Source organism: Anomaloglossus baeobatrachus, chromosome 11, assembly GCF_048569485.1.
Source record: "Anomaloglossus baeobatrachus isolate aAnoBae1 chromosome 11, aAnoBae1.hap1, whole genome shotgun sequence".
NCBI lineage: Eukaryota > Metazoa > Chordata > Amphibia > Anura > Aromobatidae > Anomaloglossus > Anomaloglossus baeobatrachus.
The window spans coordinates 142365625-142386858 of record NC_134363.1 but is presented as its reverse complement, the minus strand read 5'-3'; the positions used below and the strand labels follow the sequence as shown (position 1 = coordinate 142386858).

Here is a 21234-nt window from a genome sequence, read left to right as displayed (position 1 = left end):
CAATATTTTTACAATGGAGGCCACATGTGCCCGACACATTCCATCAATCGCTAATGGGGGTCTACCATGGTGGGGTCCATCATATTCACAAGACCAATAGTGTTACATCTCATGGAATTTTCAACAGAGGCTCAAACGTAAATGTGAGCACAGCCTAAGGCCGGTCTCACATTTTTTTTAGTACGTGTGCCATGTGTTATTTTTAAGGATTGATCATGTACTAAGTGAGAATTCTTTGAGATCCATTCTAAAAACAATGTAAACGTCAATGAGAAATTAAACTTACTCCTACCAGAGGGAAAGGCCCATCAATGAAACTTGTTAAAAAGGGGTTGTCCACTGCTGACACTTACACCATGATGTTTCTAATACCAAAAAAAAAAGAAAAATCCCCCCTTTCTAGAGAGCTGAAGGGGGTATTCCCATTGCAGTAAGGGGTGGCATATTACTAGAATATACTGTCACTTGAAGAGGATCTGTCAGCAGGTTTTTGCTATTTAATCTAAGAGTAGTATAATGTAGGGGCCGAGACACTGATTAAAATGATGTGTCACTTGCTTGGCAGCTGGCTGTAGTTTTAATACAAATCAGTGTTTTATCAACAGGAGATCACATGCAATCAATTCAGCTAATCTGTATAACCCCCGCCCCATCACAGATTGACAATATACAGTGTACACAAAAAGCTTTCAATCTGAATTGTGGGCGGGGTTACATGCAGCTTCGCAATTGAAGCGCTAATACATCTACAGCTGATAAAACAGGGATACAATCAAAACTGCACCAAGGAGCCCAGTAAGTTACACATCGCTGAAACTAGGATCTCAGCCCCTACATAATGCCACTCTCAGATTACATAGCACAAACAGGCAGACAGATTCTCTTTAACACTAGAACTACTGGACTCGTGACACCTATATAGAAATACATGGTGCGAAGTAGTCAAAATGACTACCTCAGTAGTTCTAGTGTTAATAATCACAAATTGATCCTGACAATGGAGGGACCGCAGTACTACTTTAGCGTTGCAATCCCATCTGCAGGGGCCACCAGCAGTATCAGGGCACCATACAAGTGCACCACTGTAGGAAAAAAACAGTGAAAAAGATGGAGCAGTAAAGCAGAGCTGCTGCCCCTTAATTCTCAGGATCACAGAGGGGCCTTAGAGTTTCCCAATGATTATTAAAAGGGGCTTTCCCAAAATCTGCAATTATTATTTACCCATAGGCTAAGGGATAACTTGCTGACCACGGGGGGGGGGGGGGGGGGGGGGTGGTCTGAATCACAGGATCCCCAGCTATGGCTTCCTTCACACATCAGTTTTTTGCCATCGGGCACAATTTGGCGAATTGTGCATAAAACGGAACTCGGCGTCTGATGCCGCCGGATCCGGTTTTTCCTCAGACTTTTATTAGTGCCTCGCGTTTCATCCGGCGTATCCAGCGAAATTTGTGTGTGCGGCCACCGGAAGCAACATCCCAAAGAAAAAAGAAAAAGTTTTTTTGGGACCCGTGAAAAAAATGGAGGAAGACGGATCCAACGCCGTCCGTCTTTTTTCCCCAATGGAAGCCTATGGGCACCGTATCCGTCAAATGACGGAATTAGGCGACGGATCCGGTTTTTGTTTCTGGCCATGCTCAGACGCTCTCTCTCTCTCTCTCTCTCTCTATACCATATAACCTTTGGCCTGAAGGGAAAAAAATGAGACGGATGTGTCGCGGGCGGAGGAGGGGACGCTGCGCTCTCCCACTGCTCGGGTCCGGCTACTGCAGCTGCTGCTCGGTGGTGGCTCGAGCGGTGGGCCGGATCCCGGGGACTCGAGCGGCGTTCCTTGCCCGTGAGTGAAAAGGGGGGATTGATTGTGGGGAGTTGATATTGTCCGTGACGCCACCCACGGTTGCGGTGAGATTGGTGACACGACCGCTACTCTGGACGGGGATCCCGGGAGCGATGACAGGGAGCAGCCTGGATGTTAGTTCTCCCCTCCGTGGGTAAGGGGGTTGGTTGTCCCGGGGTCCGGTGATGGGGTAGGGATGGATGGCAGGCGGGTTACGGGGCCTGGTGAGGTGCAGGGTCGCGGGGGCAGCGCTGTGCCGCACGGCACAAATGGTACTCACTCAGCCAATGATGTACACAGAGTCTCCGGTAAAACAAACGGCTGGATGGATGGGTCCCACAGACTGCTGCGGTGTTTCTCCCGGCAAGTTGATGGTGACTGCCTTTCCCTGCACCTTTGTAGTGTAAACAGTTCCAATGGGTTCCCACCGGTAACCCGCTCCCCAGCTTGAGGGTTGCTGAAGGAGCCCCTTTTGCCCGCAGGCTCTGGCCCTGGGAACTTTAGCCTTGGCGGTGACTGTGTTTCCCTCTCTCGGTTGGACTGTTGCCTTCTGTCGGGACTTGGCTGCTGGGAAACCCAGGAGGTTCCCTTCGCTAACGGATTTGGCAAATTGCACGGCGACTCCTAGCCCTGTCGGATGGTGCTGGCTTCTCTTTGCGTACCGGTCCGGTACCGCCGGGCCACCGCCCGCCCACGGTCCTTACGGCTGACTCCAATAGGCCTCTCCTGCAGACGGTCACCACCGTCTGCCAACCTTGCTGTTCCGTCCGGGCCACACACCCGGACCACTTTCTCTCTGCTCCTTTACCACTTTCTTTCCTCTCACTTTCACTTCCCTAACTGAACTGAACTCTTTTCCCGCCTCCAGGACTGTGAACTCCTCGGTGGGCGGGACCAACCGCCTGGCCCACCCCCTGGTGTGAACATCAGCCCCTGGAGGGAGGCAACAAGGGTTTTTGTCTGACTTCGGTGTGCCTGACCGGGGGTGAGGGGTGTGTTGGTGTAGTGCTTGTTACGTCCTGGCTTGCCCAGGGCGCCACAGATGCATTTTGTTTTGTTTTTTTTACCGGATCCGTCGCATCAGTTTTGCCACAATCTGCAACGGATCCATCACATCAGGCACAAACCGAATTGTGCCTGATGGCAAAAAACTGATGTGTGAAAGAGGCCTATGCCAAAAAAGTAACGCATCAAAGTTCCATCATCCATGGAGTGAGGGTGCACAAGCCTGACCTCAGCTCCTTTCATTATCCATGTTTCTTGTGAAGAAAGTCGAGCACAGTGCTCTGCTATTTCCCGTAGTCCGGTAGACAATCAATGGAGCGAAGATCGAACATGGTCACCTTTGCTCCATTCATGCACGGCTCTGCTGAGGCCACTTATTGGGGGTTGCTCAGCCACATTCTAAGGATCACTAAGAGATCCCCAGAAATTTGGGGAAATCCTCCACAAATAATGGCATTTCCTATCAATAAGCCTTGATTAAGATGGGAATGTCCCTTTAAAAAGAAAAAGGGCATTAACACCACATCCTTTATAATTGAGGATTGTTATACCAAACATAAAGGACATTACATGAGGACATCAATCACCATAATGACTAAGAGGCTCTTTAAGAATAAAAATAAACACAGCAATATAATAAACTTACCCAGTCTCAACTGATTAACAGAGGAGGGGGCGAGATCTACTTCCTCGGGAAGCCCCCTATGAACATGTTCAGGCACTTCTGCCAATGTCTCCGCTACTTCTGGAGGTTTTACTGCATCCTACAAGTCAAAGCATGAATACAAGATCAAATTACTATCTGTAAACATACAACATGTCATTAGAAGCCCCCAAGCAAAGTATACCGGATCGGTAACACTCCACCTAATAGAGATCACACAAAAGTGGTGACCGTCTTAAGCTGGTGTCACACATAACGACGACGACAACGACGTCGCTGCTACGTCACCATTTTCTGTGACGTTGCAGCGACGTCCCGTCGCTGTCGCTGTGTGTGACATCCAGCAACGACCTGGCCCCTGCTGTGAGGTCGCCGGTCGTTGCTGAATGTCCAGCTTCATTTTTTGGTCGTCACTCTCCCGCTGTGACACACACATCGCTGTGTGTGACAGCGAGAGAGCGACGAAATGAAGCGATCAGGAGCCGGCACTGGCAGCTGCGGTAAGCTGTAACCAGCGTAAACATCGGGTAACCAAGGGAAGACCTTTCCCTGGTTACCCGATGTTTACGCTGGTTACCAGCCTCCGCTCTTGCTGCCAGTGCCGGCTCCTGCACTGTGACATGTGGCTGCAGTACGCATCGGGTAATTAACCCGATGTATACTGTAGCAAGGAGAGCAAGGAGCCAGCGCTAAGCAGTGCGCGCGGCTCCCTGCTCTCTGCACTGTGACATGTAGCTGCAGCACACATCGGGTTAATTAACCCGATGTGTGCTGCAGGAGAGCAAGGAGCCAGCGCTAAGCGCGGCTCCCTGCTCTCTGCACATGTAGCGACCTTATGATCGCTGCTTCTGCTGCGTTTGACAGCTAAGCAGCGATCATAACAGCGACTTACAAGGTCGCTGTTACGTCACCGAAAATGGTGACGTAACAGCGACGTCGTTGTCGCTGTCGTTTAGTGTGACACCAGCTTTAGTCTCTTTACCTGCCGGCAGTAAATACAGACACAGACAACATTTTTGGTACCGTTCTATTTCAGCTCCTTACACACATGTTCAGTAGGATTTATGGAAGCCACTTCAGAATAGTCCAATGTTTTGCTCTCAGCCATTCTTGGGTGCTTTTACCTCTTTTGGGTCTTTATCTGTTTGAGGACCCATGACCTACCACTAAGAAAAAGCTTTCTGACACTGAGGAGCACATTTGGTTCCAGAATAGCTAGATAGTCTTGAGACTTCATTGTACTCTACACAAATATATGTTGAGGAGAGCCATTAGATCAAATACTTAATTAACCTCGTGACATAGAGGATTGTGGGAAGTGTGTTCAATTAAATCAAATTCTATATACATAAGTCAGTCAGTCTTCAGAGGAACCCAAGATGGCCCCCGATGACATCATAGACCCGCCCATCAGAGGATCACCAAGATGGCCCCAGATGACATAGACCCGCCTACGATGACACCCACCAATCAGCTCATGGACTAACACATTGTTCAACCCACTGACCAATGAACACATCCAGACATGCCCCTTTCCAAGGTTATATCAGGGCATGCTTCAGTTGAAATAAAGCAGAGTCTGGGCCGACTTTGGTCGAGGAAGGATGAATATTCGACTGTCTAATCTCATTTTTCAAGCATGCACTCGATCTATACCAATTATAAATCAGGCAGTAGGCAACTTGTGGAACTTTGTAAGAGTTCACCTTAACATATAGACACCCTGTGCCAGATGCAGACTCAAAAATAACAGAGCCTCCTCCATGTGTCACAATAGGTACAATGTCCTTCATTGTAGGCTTAAATTTTGCATTTGTGAACATCGAGCTGATGAGACAAATTTGAAGCTTTTGGGCATCACATCTGTCCAAAGGACAGTTTCCCAAAAGCTCTGTGACTTGTAAATATGAATTTTGGAAAATTCTAACCTTCCTCTAACAATAGTTTCCTCCTCGGTCATCTTCCATGAAGTCCACCTTGGCCAAGAAAGTAATGAGTGGTATATCGGACACTGATGTACTTTGACTTTGGAGTTCACCTCTTTGGAAGTTGATCTGGGCTCTTTGGTTACCAATCGGCTTTACTGTTTCTTTAATTTGTCACCAATTTTCCTCTCGGGTCCATGTCCAGGGAAGTTGGCAACTGTCCCATAGATCTTGTTCTTCTAAATAATATGTGCAACAGCACTAACAGGTACATCAAGCTATTAGGAGATGGTCTTTGCCAGATGCAGCCTCAAAACATAACCAAGCCTCCTCCATATGTCACAGTAGGCACAATGTGCTCTTCTTTGTAGGCTTCATTTTTGTGTCTGTAAACATAGGAGCTGATGAGACAAATGTGGAGCTTTTGGGCATCACATCTGTCCAAAGGACATTCTCTCAGACGCTTTGTGGCTTGTCAATATGAATTTTGGCAAATTACACTCTTCCTCTTCTACGATTCAATGGTTTCCTCCTTGGTCATCTTCCATGATGTCCATTTTGGCCATGAAAGCAACGAGTGGTGCAATCTGACACTGATGTACTTTGACTTTGGAGTTCACCTCTTTGAAAGTTGTTCTGGGTTCTTTGGTTACCGATTTCTTTAATTTGTCACCAATTTACCTCTCATGTCCACATCCAGTGAGGTTGGCTACAGTCCCATAGATCTTGTGCTTCTAAATAATATGTGCAATCGCACTAACAGGTACATCAAGATGGTTTTTACCTTCAACATGTTTCTAATCGCCGACCATAACTCCCTCCTTAGCCTTCTTTTGTCCATGCTCAGTGTGGAACACACCATGATACCAAACAGCACTAGGACTACTTTTCACTGATTAAATAGGCAGAGTGACGGATTACAAGTTTGTAGATGGTAATTATACTACACACCTTTGCTTCAATGTCGCTATGGTCACAGTTTCAATTTTTTTCTAGGGACACAATAAAAAAAAGGAAATGATGATTGAATAAAAATATTAATTTTAATATCAATTCAATCATTAAAATAAATATTTATTACACATTCATAGAAATACTAGGCAGGAGAAAGTCCTCTAAATTATAGCAGCGGTTTACCAGAAAATAAAGTTCTTAATGCAATGACCAATATAATATAATATATATATACATATATATATATACACATACATATACATATATACATATATATATATACACACACACACACACACACATATATACACACATACACATATACACATATATACACACATACACATATATTATATTAATATAATATATTAATATTAAATATAATAATATAATATATAATATAATATAATAATATATATATAATATAATATAGTAATTAATGAAAATTAATATACTATATTAATATATATATACACATACATATATACATACATAACACACACACACACACACACACACACACACACGCATATTATAAAGTATATATATATATTTATTTATCATATGTAACAAGGTGCACAGTGCAGAATTAAATATCAAAGTGATATGGTATATATGAATAAGATATGGTATACATGCCTTTGATATCAAAATTATAAAGTGCTACAATGGGCTAATCTATAAAGGGAATTATACCTTCTATGTGGTCAAAAATAATCCAGGTGTGCCGGTATTCCCTGATGCGCGTTTCAGCGATCCTGATGGCACCCCCTGAGGAAAGGATCGCTGAAACGGGTGTCAGGGAATACCGGCACGCCTGGATTATTTTTGACCACATAGAAGGTATAATTCCCTTTATAGATTAGCCCATTGTAGCACTTTATAATTTTGATATCAAAGGCATTTATACCATATCTTATTCAAATATACCATATCACTTTGATACTTAATTCTGCACTGTGCACCTTGTTATACATGATAAATATCTCTCTCTCATATATATATATCTCTTAGATAGATATAGATAGATAGATAGATAGATATATCTATATATCTATATCATTGCATTAAGCACTTTATTTTCTGGTAAACCGCTGCTATGATTTATGGGACTTTCTCCTGCCTAGTATTTCTATGAATGTGTAATAATTATTTTAATGATTGAATAAAAATATTAAATTTTAATATTAATTCCATCATCAATTCAAAAACAATGTCTGATTCTCATAAGTTAATAAAAATCGGTAAAATTATTTTTGTCAGTTTCAAGTTATTTCAGTGTCCATGTTTTAGTTTACACATAAAAGGGACCAGCATAAAATATATACACCATGGCATCTAATCTATAGTGGAAATTTGTGTTTATGAACTGGTATAACCTGTAGGTGGCAGGAATGGTTGCACATGTGTTTACTTCTCATGGCTGCAGATCCTCTAGAGTGTAATCAGGATCAATGTAACCTTTAATTAAACTTCTCTTATATCAGCACGGAGTACAGCGAGTTCACATAGCGAGACTTGCTTTGGCTGAGGACACGTTTTCAGCATTTATGGCTTTGACAGTCAGAGATGTTTTTATACCAAACACATCACAGATGAGAGAATGAAAAGGGGAAAAATTACAGCTCAGATGTCTCTCATGAATGAGAAATGAAACATAAGGCGGGATGTTACTGATGCAGAAAAGAAAATGCCTGTCAGCAGCAAGAAGAAAAATGCAAACAGTATATAATGTAAGCAGAGATGGCTCAGAAAGAAAGGTTAATACACACAGTGATGTCACAGCACAGGGGTAATACACACAGTGATGTCACAGTACAGGGGTAATACACACAGTGATGTCACAGCACAGGGATAATACACACAGTGATGTCACAGTACAGGGATAATACACACAGTGATGTCACAGCACAGGGATAATACACACAGTGATGTCACAGTACAGGGATAATACACACAGTGATGTCACAGCACAGGGATAATACACACAGTGATGTCACAGCACAGGGATAATACACACAGTGATGTCACAGTACAGGCATAATACACACAGTGATGTCACAGTACAGGGATAATACACACAGTGATGTCACAGTACAGGGATAATACACACAGTGATGTCACAGTACAGGGATAATACACACAGTGATGTCACAGTACAGGGATAATACACACAGTGATGTCATAGTACAGGGATAATACACATAGTGATGTCACAGTACAGGGATAATACACACAGTGATGTCACAGCACAGGGATAATACACACAGTGATGTCACAGCACAGGGATAATACACACAGTGATGTCACAGTACAGGGGTAATACACACAGTGATGTCACAGCACAGGGATAATACACACAGTGATGTCACAGTACAGGGATAATACACACAGTGATGTCACAGCACAGGGATAATACACACAGTGATGTCACAGTACAGGGATAATACACACAGTGATGTCACAGTACAGGGATAATACACACAGTGATGTCACAGCACAGGGATAATACACACAGTGATGTCACAGCACAGGGATAATACACACAGTGATGTCACAGCACAGGGATAATACACACAGTGATGTCACAGCAGAGATAATACACACAGTGATGTCACAGCACAGGGATAATACACACAGTGATGTCACAGCACAGGGATAATACACACAGTGATGTCACAGCACAGGGATAATACACACAGTGATGTCACAGCACAGGGGTAATACACACAGTGATGTCACAGCAGAGATAATACACACAGTGATGTCACAGTACAGGGGTAATACACACAGTGATGTCACAGCACAGGGATAATACAGTGATGTCACAGTACAGGGATAATACACACAGTGATGTCACAGTACATGGATAATACACACAGTGATGTCACAGTACAGGGATAATACACACAGTGATGTCACAGCACAGGGATAATACACACAGTGATGTCACAGCACAGGGATAATACACACAGTGATGTCACAGCACAGGGATAATACACACAGTGATGTCACAGCACAGGGATAATACACACAGTGATGTCACAGCACAGGGGTAATACACACAGTGATGTCACAGCACAGGGATAATACACACAGTGATGTCACAGTACAGGGGTAATACACACAGTGATGTCACAGTACAGGGATAATACACACAGTGATGTCACAGTACAGGGATAATACACACAGTGATGTCACAGTACAGGGATAATACACACAGTGATGTCACAGTACAGGGATAATACACACAGTGATGTCACAGCACAGGGATAATACACACAGTGATGTCACAGTCCAGGGGTAATACACACAGTGATGTCACAGTACAGGGGTAATACACACAGTGATGTCACAGTACAGGGATAATACACACAGTGATGTCACAGTACAGGGGTAATACACACAGTGATGTCACAGCACAGGGATAATACACACAGCGATGTCACAGTACAGGGATAATACACACAGTGATGTCACAGTACAGTGATATCACAGTACAGGGATAATACACACAGTGATGTCACAGTACAGGGATAATACACACAGTGATGTCACAGTACAGGGATAATACACACAGTGATGGCACAGTACAGGGATAATACACACAGTGATATCACAGTACAGGGATAATACACACAGTGATGTCACAGTACAGGGATAATACACACAGTGATGTCACAGTACAGGGATAATACACACAGTGATGTCACAGTACAGAGATAATACACACAGTGATGTCACAGTACACAAAGAATAACCTATAAAAACAACAAAATGGTGCAAAAAATAAATATATAAATAATAACGTTACCGACCTGAAGAATCTTGGCACTGTTGCCACACAATGACCACCATAAAAACGGCAACATTTAGGGGGGAGAGGAAGACTACGAAGAGAGAATGCACAATAACAAAATATCTGCATTCTGAAAACGTCAACATACTCTGAGGGTCCATTTCCATTGTGAGCGGATCTCCAAGCAGCTGAGGTTTGTTGATATTAGAGATAAGTGGATCTTGTGAAATTCGATTTCGCCAGTCACCAAAGTTTCAACAAACATTTGATTCATGTAACATTAATTTGCCTGCCCATAATATCGGTGTGGTGTCGGCGTGCATGTGTCTCCAATTTGATAATTTAAAACAGTTGTGCCAAAACACCACGACAGCGAGTTTTTTATTATTTCACCGCTGTAAATGTTTTAACTCTAAATCCCCTGTCTTATATTCAATTTCCGGAGTCTTCATCAGTTATTCGCGTCACTCCGGTGGGTCGCCAGCGATTTGTGACCTACCGGCTGCTCCAGCATTTCACGGAGAGCGCTGGAGGTTACAACTCAATAGAAGTCTATGAGATCCTCTATCTGGCTCTCAAAGACTTGCATCGAGTGCTTGTGACGTAACTTCTGACCTCTGGATCAGTCAGAAGTTGTGGGCATAAGAGGAACCAGAGCACACCGAAAAAAGATGAGCGCACCAATACAGCGCAGGAAAAAAAAAAAAGGAAAAAAAAAATGCGGGCATGATGCTTAAAATGTCTCAATTTAGTGCAATACTTGGCAGATTTTTGCTTAAAGAAGATTAATTTCCTCACCCAAATACAACTACCTAACAAGAAATGCTTAGCGGTAGGAACAAGGCATAAAAATGCGACAACAGCCTACAGTATAGTTGTGGGTGGTATGGTTACCAAATTAAATAATTAAAATAAAAAAAAAAAAGAAGTATATAAAAGTAAAAACGTGTGTACAGTGCTTTTAATGGTTTTGTCTCCAGGTTTTTGCTACCTGAGAGCATCATAATGTAGAGACATAGACCCTGATGCCAGTGATGTGTCACTTACTGAGCTTCTTGCTGACATTTTGATAAAATCACTGCTTTCTCTGTTGCAGAACTAACAGTTATGTGAATGTGTAACGCTATAACTCAATCCCCACCACTGATGGCAGCTTTGTGCCTATGCACAGTGTACACAAAGGTCTGCCACTCAGTGGTGGGGGCGGGGTTATCCAAAGTTCAGAAATATGTATCACTACCTGTCCACAGCCCAAGTAGTCCCATAATCATAATCTACTGTTGATTAATCAGTGATTTTATCAAAAGTACACTAAGCAGCTCAGTAAGTGACACATCGCTGGAATCAGGGTCTCTGTCTCTACATTATGCTGATCTCAGATAGGTGGTAAAAACCTGATGACAGATTCCTTTTAAACACTTATTATACCCCCCTCTCATGACAAAATAAATAAAATAAAAATCATAACCAAAAGTAGACCTGCCAACCAAACTACGTTGTTTGGTAGATATAGAAATGGGAAAAAGACTTGTGGTGCACACGCTTATTAAATTATATTGATAGAACAGTTGTATAAAAAAAAAAAAAAAATATAAAAATGTGCCAACCACTCACGAGGCCCGTGCCAACCACCACTCACGCGGCCCGAGCCGTCCTTTGTGCCAACCACCACTCACGCGGCCCGAGCCGTCCTTTGTGCCAACCACCACTCACGCGGCCCGAGCCGTCCTTTGTGCCAACCACTCACGCGGCCCGAGCCGTCCTTTGTGCCAACCACCACTTACGAGGCCCGAGCCGTCCTTTGTGCCAACCACCACTCACGCGGCCCGAGCCGTCCTTTGTGCCAACCACCACTCACGCGGCCCGAGCCGTCCTTTGTGCCAACGACTCATGCGGCCGAGCCGTCCTTTGTGCCAACGACTCATGCGGCCCGAGCCGTCCTTTGTGCCAACCACCACTCACGCGGCCCGAGCCGTCCTTTGTGCCAACGACTCATGCGGCCGAGCCGTCCTTTGTGCCAACGACTCATGCGGCCGAGCAGTCATTTGTGCCAACGACTCATGCGGCCGAGCCGTCCTTTGTGCCAACCACCACTTACGCGGCCCGAGCCGTCCTTTGTGCCAACCACCACTCACGCGGCCGAGCTGTCCTTTGTGCCAACCACCACTCACGCGGCCGAGCCGTCCTTTGTGCCAACGACTCATGCGGCCGAGCCGTCCTTTGTGCCAACGACTCATGCGGCCGAGCCGTCCTTTGTGCCAACGACTCATGCGGCCGAGCCGTCCTTTGTGCCAACGACTCATGCGGCCGAGCCGTCCTTTGTGCCAACGACTCATGCGGCCGAGCCGTCCTTTGTGCCAACGACTCATGCGGCCGAGCCGTCCTTTGTGCCAACGACTCATGCGCCAAGCAGTCCTTTGTGCCAACGACTCATGCAGTCGAGAAGTCCTTTGTGCCAACGACTCATGCGGCCGAGCAGTCCGTTGTGTAGATGTCTATCTTAGTCCATATTGCACAGTAAAAATATGGTGGAAAATAATTTTCCTGGCATTTGAAAAGCACGGCACACACAATGGAGATTCAGATTAACCCTTTATTCTACATGCAGCAGTTGTGACGGTTTCTCCACGTGACTTCCTTGATTGCATTCGATCAAAGCACAGGATGTCAGACAGAGCTCTGCTTGATTTTTCACTTACCAGATTCATTGTGAGCTGCTGCTGGTTTCAAGGAAGCCACACATCACAAAGTCGTCACGGATTACATGTGCACTGAAAGATTAAATAAAAGAGAAATGATAAAACTGCATTGATGATTTTGTAACAATAAGCCTCATTCAGACATCAATTTTAAATATGCAAAAAATAAAAAAAAAAAAAAAAAAAGTTTTCCATTCCAATAAACAATTCCATTCCAAAAAAAGTGCTAAAAAATAATAATAATAATAATAATAATAATAATAATAATAATAAATAATTTGTCAAAGACTTTTTCCCCCCCACTTATAACCTCTTCAGGCTTCAAAAGCCGAGAAGTACCTAAAGTGACCTGAGCAGTCTTTAGGCTATGTTTACACACTGCATCTTTTACTGCGTTTTTGGTGCATTTTTGAGGTCACAAAGATGCACCTAAATGCATGCGTTTCCTTCCCCCAAAGTCTATGAGATTTCTATTTTGCTGTTCACACAGTGCAACTAGTTTTGGCTGCGTTTTGAAGATGCAGCATGTCAATTCTTTTTGCGTTTTTGCTTCAGTTTTTGAGCCCTTCCAGTCAATAGATTTGACAAAAAAATAAATAAAAAACGCATTGGGCAAAATGCGATAAAAAAAAATGCTATAAAAACGTGCCAAAATGCATCAAAACACGTGTGTTTTTTGGAATGCGTTTTTAGCACGGATGCGTTTTTTGGGTGCCAAAAATGCTGCATCTTTGTGGTCAAAAAACATGCCGTGTGTGAACATAGCCTTAGGCAGCTTACTATGTTATAGAGTAGAGTTATTAAAAAAAAAAAAATTGAAGAAAAAAAAAAAAAGACTAAAGAAGAAGAATAATGTCCTTTCTCTTTCATAAACTATGTGGGTGTATTGACACACATTGCGTATTTGATGCAGAAAATATGCAACAAGAGTATGTTCCCATGTTGCAGTTTTTCTGCACCAAAAACTGCATCTCTTGGCAGGAAAAACACTACAAAAAAGAGTTTGTTTTTTACTGCAGTTTTGCATTTTTTGACACATTTTTTTAAGCATTGTGATAGGAAAAAAAATGGAAAAATGCAGAAACAAGATACATGTCGATTGTTCAATTGTTTGGTTCAGTTTTTTTCTGCAACAAAATTTGCAAACAAAAAAAGTAAAAAAAAAAAAAATCAGCACAGTACTTCAGGATTCTCATACTTTGATTAAAATCTGCAAGAAAAAAAAAAAACATTAAAAAACACAAAACAAAAAACAGCACATGCACACAGCCTAAGGGTACGGTTCCACTTGTGTTTTGTACGGACGAGTGCAATCTGATAAAACTTTGGATTGTTCTCACTATAGTGCAAAAATATGGGGGAAGCGTCCATCTGTGATTGATTTCTTACGCCATAACGGCATGTGGAATGAATCGAAGCATGCGCTTAGCAGCGAGTCTCGGCTCACGCACCCCCCCATACAAGTCTATGGGAGCGTGTGAAATATCGCACTGCACTCGCCTGTAATCCGACTGTAGTGCGATGAGGCCGGGGAGGAGATGGGGAGAAAGTGATCCCTCCCTCTTTCTCCGCAGCTGTGATCCGATCGCAAGATCACATCACACTCACATGACCCTCGGCTGACGCTCGCAGCAGAGGGTCATTAGCATATCGCTTCCAATGCTCTCGCATCAGAAACTATGCCCAAGTGGAACCGTACCCAAAGGCTATGTGCGCACACTGCGGATTTGTTTCTTCAGCGAAAAACGCACCTTCTGGGAAAAAACAAAAACAAAAAATCACTCACTCTCCTCAGCTTTCACGGATGAAGTGAAGGTGAGGGGAGTGGTCACCTACAGGTCACCGGCCCCAGATCCAAGGTGATTGGAGAGATCAGTCACAAGGCTGATCTCTCCAATCAGAGTAGGGCAGGTGAAACAAAGTTCACCCAGCTCCAGCCAGTGATCAGTGCTATAGCTGCACTGATCATGGCTGGATTGCAATGTTTCAGCCATTTTCAATGGCTGAAATATCAAAGTGTCTATGATTGGCTGACGAACGCCGCTCAGCCAATCACAGCCTCCGTAGGTCCGAGGGGAAGGGGGGGTTTGAGGAGACACCACCCCTCCTAAGGTCAGGCAGAGGTCCCCTCCTCCCTGATTCTAAGGTTTTTGCACACCGATCGCAGCCACTGGGGCTCCAATTTTGCCATGACGTACCCATTAAGTACCAGGTCACGATGACGTACCCAGTATGTCATGGGTCATTAAGAGGTTAATCAACAATTATTATTTCTTCTATGTTTTTCTATTTTTTACCCCCAAAATGCTGCCCCCCTGACACGTGCCGCCTGGGGCGGACAGCCCCCTCCGCCCCCCCTTTGCTATGTCACTGCATCCACATGCTATCTGCCTTTTCACACAACCGCTGATTTGAATGGGCAAGGTTGATTCATCACATGGATCAAAAGGACACATGACTTTTTTAATTCTTTTTGGGACACTTGGTCAGCAAAAAAGCACAGACATGTCCAGACCTATAGGCTATAATGGAGGCCTTACACAACTAATTTCATGTCACTTAACCTCCAAACTATGGTACCCCTGGTGCCCGGGAATCTGAGGTGTTCGGTGCGGCCATTACAATGTCGATCATATAGGCATTTATTGGATAGACCCCTCCAATGTAATATTTTTTATGTCTTAACATGAAGCAACACTTGTATCCCATTTCTAAGCCCGTACCATTTGTGGCTGAGGTGGCACAAAAAAGGTCGGTCAAACTCGCTATGAAAGCAGAGGCCTCCCTTTGAGACGCCGTTTATACTTTTGCACAAAACAGGGCAAAATGTAAAACCTCTAAATGCCCCCTCTCAGACATTAGAGAGCCATAACATAACCTGCAGATCAGTCTACACTAGAAATGCTGATGAACATACAGAATGGCTGCCGCTCATCTTCTTTCCACAAATTAGTAGGACGCCGTCGTTTACAGTCCTGTCTGGGGTTGGTTTGGGGTTTTTTTTAAGATATATAATATAGGCCTCATCTAGACAAGAATTGTGGCACCCCTGTGGCTTTAGGTGCCACAGGCTTCTGCACCCCCATTAGAGTGTAGTACTCATCCTGGGTCCAAGGAAGGTCGAGGTCGGTTTACACATACACAAACATACAGACACTGGGTTGCCCTCCCCAATGGGGATCGGGCCAGGGTCATATCACAGTAGGGTGTCAGTACAGCAGTGGGTATAAAGAACGCCACCGCATCAGGGGCTCCAAAGATCCACTGGACTGCGGACTCCGGGTCAGGGAGAAGCAACCACCAGATGGAGTCAGGAGCACACAGTGGGAAAAGCAGGTTGACCTAGTGAGAGTAGTGAACCAGCCTGTGGCAGCGACTGGGGGCAAAAGCTCAGAACACACAACCAGAACAGGTAGTTCAGCTTTGGACACAGAGCAGAGCGGACGTGCCGCGAACAGCTCTGTGGGCCAAGGCGTTCAACACAGTCGCTGGGGAGAAGCAGGCGGCTGCTTCCACAGGACCGGCGTTGTTGGGATACAGAATCCTAGGGCAAATATACTTCAAGTTGTCTACCAACTCTGCAAGGGTTGTGGGGAATGGTTACGAAAAGTCACCGGCCCTGTCCCACGAGTCTGCTGCAAACAGCACATAGGATCCGTTGTTGAGGACCGGCCCCATAACGGAACCGCACTATCAGCATACATAACGGGACACACTTTACTGACACCGGGACCCTCAAGTGCTTCATGCCATGGGGGTCCAATACTTAGCGCATAAAAGGAGGAGAGGGCTCACAAGCTGACACACACACATTGGACTTGACCTTTCACGGATCCAGGATCGGCTGGAGCCCATCGTGGCAGAGAATCGTACCTCGGGCAGTGTCTGAAAGACTTTTGAGTAAAAACACCTGGAACAGCAGCCCCTGTCTCTGCCTCTCCTTTAACAGACGCCGTCGCCTAGCGCTGCGGCGCCAACGGAGACCACTACTACACCCGCCATCCTCCCCGGGGTAATCCCGCTCCGCCTGTGGGGAGCAACTCCATCCCGGCCGCATCCAACATCTGCCCCGTTAAGAGACCCTGCAGCGGCGGGCCCCAATCCCTGGCCGCATACCACAGGTGGCGTCACGATCCTAATAGACTTTCCTAACCCCCGACTACTACCTCCATCCTCCAATCCTCCTTCCTGTATGCCTCGGGGTATCAGAACCGGGCCAAGCCACCCCGTGACATTGCAGAGGATCTGCCCCCCTGGCCCGGCAACGAGTAGGCTAAAACACCTGCCCCGTGGGGCGCTTACAGAATCACCTCAGGTTTTACATATTCTCATATCTGGGATGTCCTAAAGCCTTCATATTTACACAGCAGGTTCAATATGGAAGCAATTAGCTGATCAGTTGCTATGGGCAACTACTTTTCACACATTGTGTCCATGAGTGTTTTCAGGCTGTGGACATTAGATAGATATCCGTCTGAGCTCATAGAGATCATGACAACAGCTATCAATGAGGGAGACAAGGATCCTCTGGTGATATTATCCCAGGCAAAACCTCATCCACCATAGGCTAATTCAATAGCTGTCTGATCCTAAATACCTATTGCCCGCCATTAAGGCCTATGGCATATATGGAAACCGTGACCAGGCACCCCATTTTTGGCATCACCGTGGATACAAGAAGTATTAAGATGGCTATACATATCTGATATAGCGGCGAAACTACTAATGGGACCAGATAACCATCTATTGGTATGGTAGTGTCCTGGTGGCCCCCAAAAACATAGTTGAGTGCCCAAAATACATAGGAAAACTATGTTTTTCTAATAATGCAGCCAGAGTTCATCATGCCCTAACCCCCCCCCCCCCCAAGAAAACAAAAAAAAAACACATTCCCAACTCATTGAATAATAAATGGTCAAAGCTAATGATCGTTCGATTCAAGTAAAAAGATGACAATCATTTCCTAACCATCCATTTTGGCCAACTTTTACTTAACACGTGTGTGGGCACTATGGTACCAATTCATCGTTTGCATTTTTTTTTTTTATTTCCACTCCTCCTTTTTTATCTTGTGGTATACACTGACATAAATTTGCACCAAATTATTCAAAACAGTTCATGAACTTTGCACAGAGTAAAGAAAAAAAAAAAGAAAAAGTAATGGTCTTTTTTTCAGGTATATCTATGTGTTCGACTTCTAAGAAAAAAAAGTTGCACATTTCCTAAAATACGGCAAAACTTGCTAAATAAAAAAAAAAAAATTCTAGTGTATTTAAAATCACTTCAGGGGGAAATTTGAGGACATTCCTAACAATTTTTGGAACTTTTTAAAAAGTTGCAAATGATGAATCAGGCAAAAACGTCTGGAGACCCTAAACCACACAGGTGAACACTAGTGACGAGCGGGCACTACCATGCTCGGGTGCTCAGTACTCGTTTCTAGTGATGAGCGAGCACCACCATGCTCAGGTGCTCAGTACTCGTTTCTAGTGATGAGTGAGCACTACCATGCTCAGGTGCTCAGTACTTGTAACTAGTGATGAGCGGGCACTACCATGCTCAGGTGCTCAGTACTTGTAACTAGTGATGAGCGGGCACTACCATGCTCGGGTGCTCAGTACTGGTAACTAGTGATGAGCGGTCACTACCATGCTCAGGTGCTCAGTACTTGTAACTAGTGATGAGCGGGCACTACCATGCTCGGGTGCTCAGTACTCGTAACTAGTGATGAGCGGGCACTACCATGCTCGGGTGCTCAGTACTCGTAACTAGTGATGAGTGAGCACACATCCTCATAGCAGAGAGTGAGTGTTCTTTAGTTAAAAATATAGCCAATATTCGACAATTTTGTTTTTATTAGGGTAAGTTCACACAGTGCGTTTTTCGTGGCGTTTTTGCGCAGTTTTCGGGTGCGTTTTTGCTCAGAAAACTGCATGACTTTGCTTCCCCAGCAAAGTCTATGAGTTTTCATTTTTGCTGTCTGCACACAGCGTTTTTTTCCAGCTGCGTTTTTGTGGTGCCACAAACGCAGCATGTCAATTATTCCCGCGTTTTTCACTGCGCTTTTCATCCATTGAGTGCAATGGGATGTTGAAAGACGCAATGAGAAACGCAAATAGCTGCGTTTTGGTGCGTTTCTAAGACCAAAAACGCAGCTATAAACGCAGGCGGTGGGTAGTAAAGTGACGTGTACAGGAAGAGGATTCCTTCTGTCAGTAAACACAGAAGCGTGAATCCTCCCGGTACCGTCACCGCCGCTTCCACCTCCGGTCCTGTGCATGTATGCTGCCGTGCGGCGCCATGTCTGGGCGGGAGGTGGAAGCGGCTGCGAAAACAAAAGTGAACAGTAGAAAAAAAAAAAAAAAAAAAAAAGTTATACTCACCTGTCTGCAGGGTCTGCAGGGTCCCGGTGCCATGCCCGCTCCCAGCTCCTCCCGGTGCCATGCCCGCCGGTGTGTGCAGTCTCCCCGGGTACGTATTGCCTGCAGGATGCAGGACCTGGCGATGGATCACCTGATGCAGTCACCTGACGCATCAGCTGATCGTAAGTCTCGGGCTGACGCCGGCGCCCAGCCGGTTATCAGCGGATGCGTCAGAAGACTTCATCCCTGATTACCGGCAGCTGCTGCAGCGATCAGACTCCCGCCCCATCGCTGCAGGAGCTGCCGTAATCAGCACATAAGTGAGGGTTTTTTTTTGCACCGATGCATCAGCTGATTGTATAAACGGCTTTTATACAACCAGCTGATGTGTGATGTGCTTCAGCCCCTAGAACCTGACACATCATCTGATCGCTTTGCCTTCCAGCAAACCGATCAGATGATATTGGATCCGGATTGGACGGCGCGGGACCCTTGACCCAGGATTACTGCGGAGGGGGGTTCTTTATTTCAATAAAGATGGAGTCACTAATTGTGTTGTGTTTTATTTCTAATAAAAATATTTTTCTGTGTGTTGTGGTTTTTTTTTATCTTTACTAGAAATTCATGACACCATGAATTTCGGGCTTAGGGCCAGCTGATAATATACAGCTAGCCCTAACCCCATTATTACCCAGCGAGCCACCCGGCATCAGGGCAACTGGAAGAGTTGGATACAGCGCCAGAAGATGGTGCTTCTATGAAAGCACCATTTTCTGGGGTGGCTGCGGGACTGCAATTCACACTGGGGGTGCCCAGAAAGCATGGGCACCCTGCACTGTGGATTCCAATCCCCAGCTGCCTAGTTGTACCCGGCTAGACTCAAAAATTGGGCGAAGCTCACGTCATTTTTTTTTTAAATTATTTCATGAAATTCATGAAATAATTAAAAAAAAAAAAAAGGGCTTCCCTATATTTTTGGTTCCCAGCCGGGTACAAATAGGCAGCTGGGGGTTGGGGGCAGCCCGTACCTGCCTGCTGTACCCGGCTAGCATACAAAAATATGGCGAAGCCCACGTCATTTTTTTTTGTTTGGGGGGGCAAAGAAATCCTGCATACAGTCCTGGAAGGAGGATGCTGAGCCTTGTAGTTCGACAGCTACTGTCTGCTCTCCTGCATACACTATTGGATGGAGGATGCTGAGCCTTGTAGTTCGACAGCTGCTGTCTGCTCTCCTGCATACACTATTGGATGGAGGATGCTGAGCCTTGTAGGTCTGCTCCCCCTGACTCTCCCTCCAGCATACAGTCCTGGATGGAGCATGCTGAGCCTTGTAGTTCTGCAGCTGCTGTCTGCTCTCCTGCATACACTATTGGATGGAGGATGCTGAGCCTTGTAGTTCGACAGCTGCTGTCTGCTCTTCTGCATACACTAGTGGAGAATGAAGAACACATTGAAGAAGGAAATGACATCAGACCTTTTTTTTTTTGTTCACTGATAAAAAATGCATTAAGACGCAGTGAGCAAAAACGCAGCAAAAACGCAGCAAAAAAACGCACCAAATCGCGGCAAAACGCGTGCGTTTTTTGCCGCTTTTTTTGACGCGGGTGCGTTTGTGCGGTTTTTGCCGCAAAAAACGCACAAAAACGCAGCGTCAAAAAAACGCAGTGTGAACCTAGCCTTACTTAGTACATAGTTACCCTTACTAAAACCAATCAGCATAAACTGCCCTGTTTTAAGAAACGTCTGTAGGTTTACAAGATTGTAGGTCTGACATGGCCTGTATCTCTTTGTAGGCATCATTTCATTTGCTTTTGGCCTATAATCAGGTTACCACATGCTCACATTGATCTAGATAAGATTGTCTTGCATAAATTAAAAGACTTCAGTTGTTATCTAACACGAACAATGGCTGCAGACCGCATTTAAAACGGGACAAAACAAATGCACAAATTTGGACAATTCCTGAAATACAAGTTTGTAGAAATCTGA

General features: G+C 44.9%; 1 protein-coding gene across 2 annotated transcripts in view; it reads right to left on the bottom strand.

Moving 5' to 3' along the window:
* The window catches only part of PRDM2 (PR/SET domain 2), a 164737-nt gene that overhangs the window by 124831 nt on the left and 18672 nt on the right, over window positions 1-21234 (bottom strand). For both annotated transcript variants that reach the window (XM_075328995.1, XM_075328994.1), the window contains exons 2-3: window positions 12884-12955; window positions 3489-3606 (exon numbers count right to left, since the gene is read on the bottom strand). In XM_075328995.1, the coding sequence (XP_075185110.1) occupies window positions 3489-3606; window positions 12884-12892 (127 nt within the window). In that variant the 5' untranslated portion in view covers window positions 12893-12955. The remainder of the gene's footprint in view (window positions 1-3488; window positions 3607-12883; window positions 12956-21234) is intronic.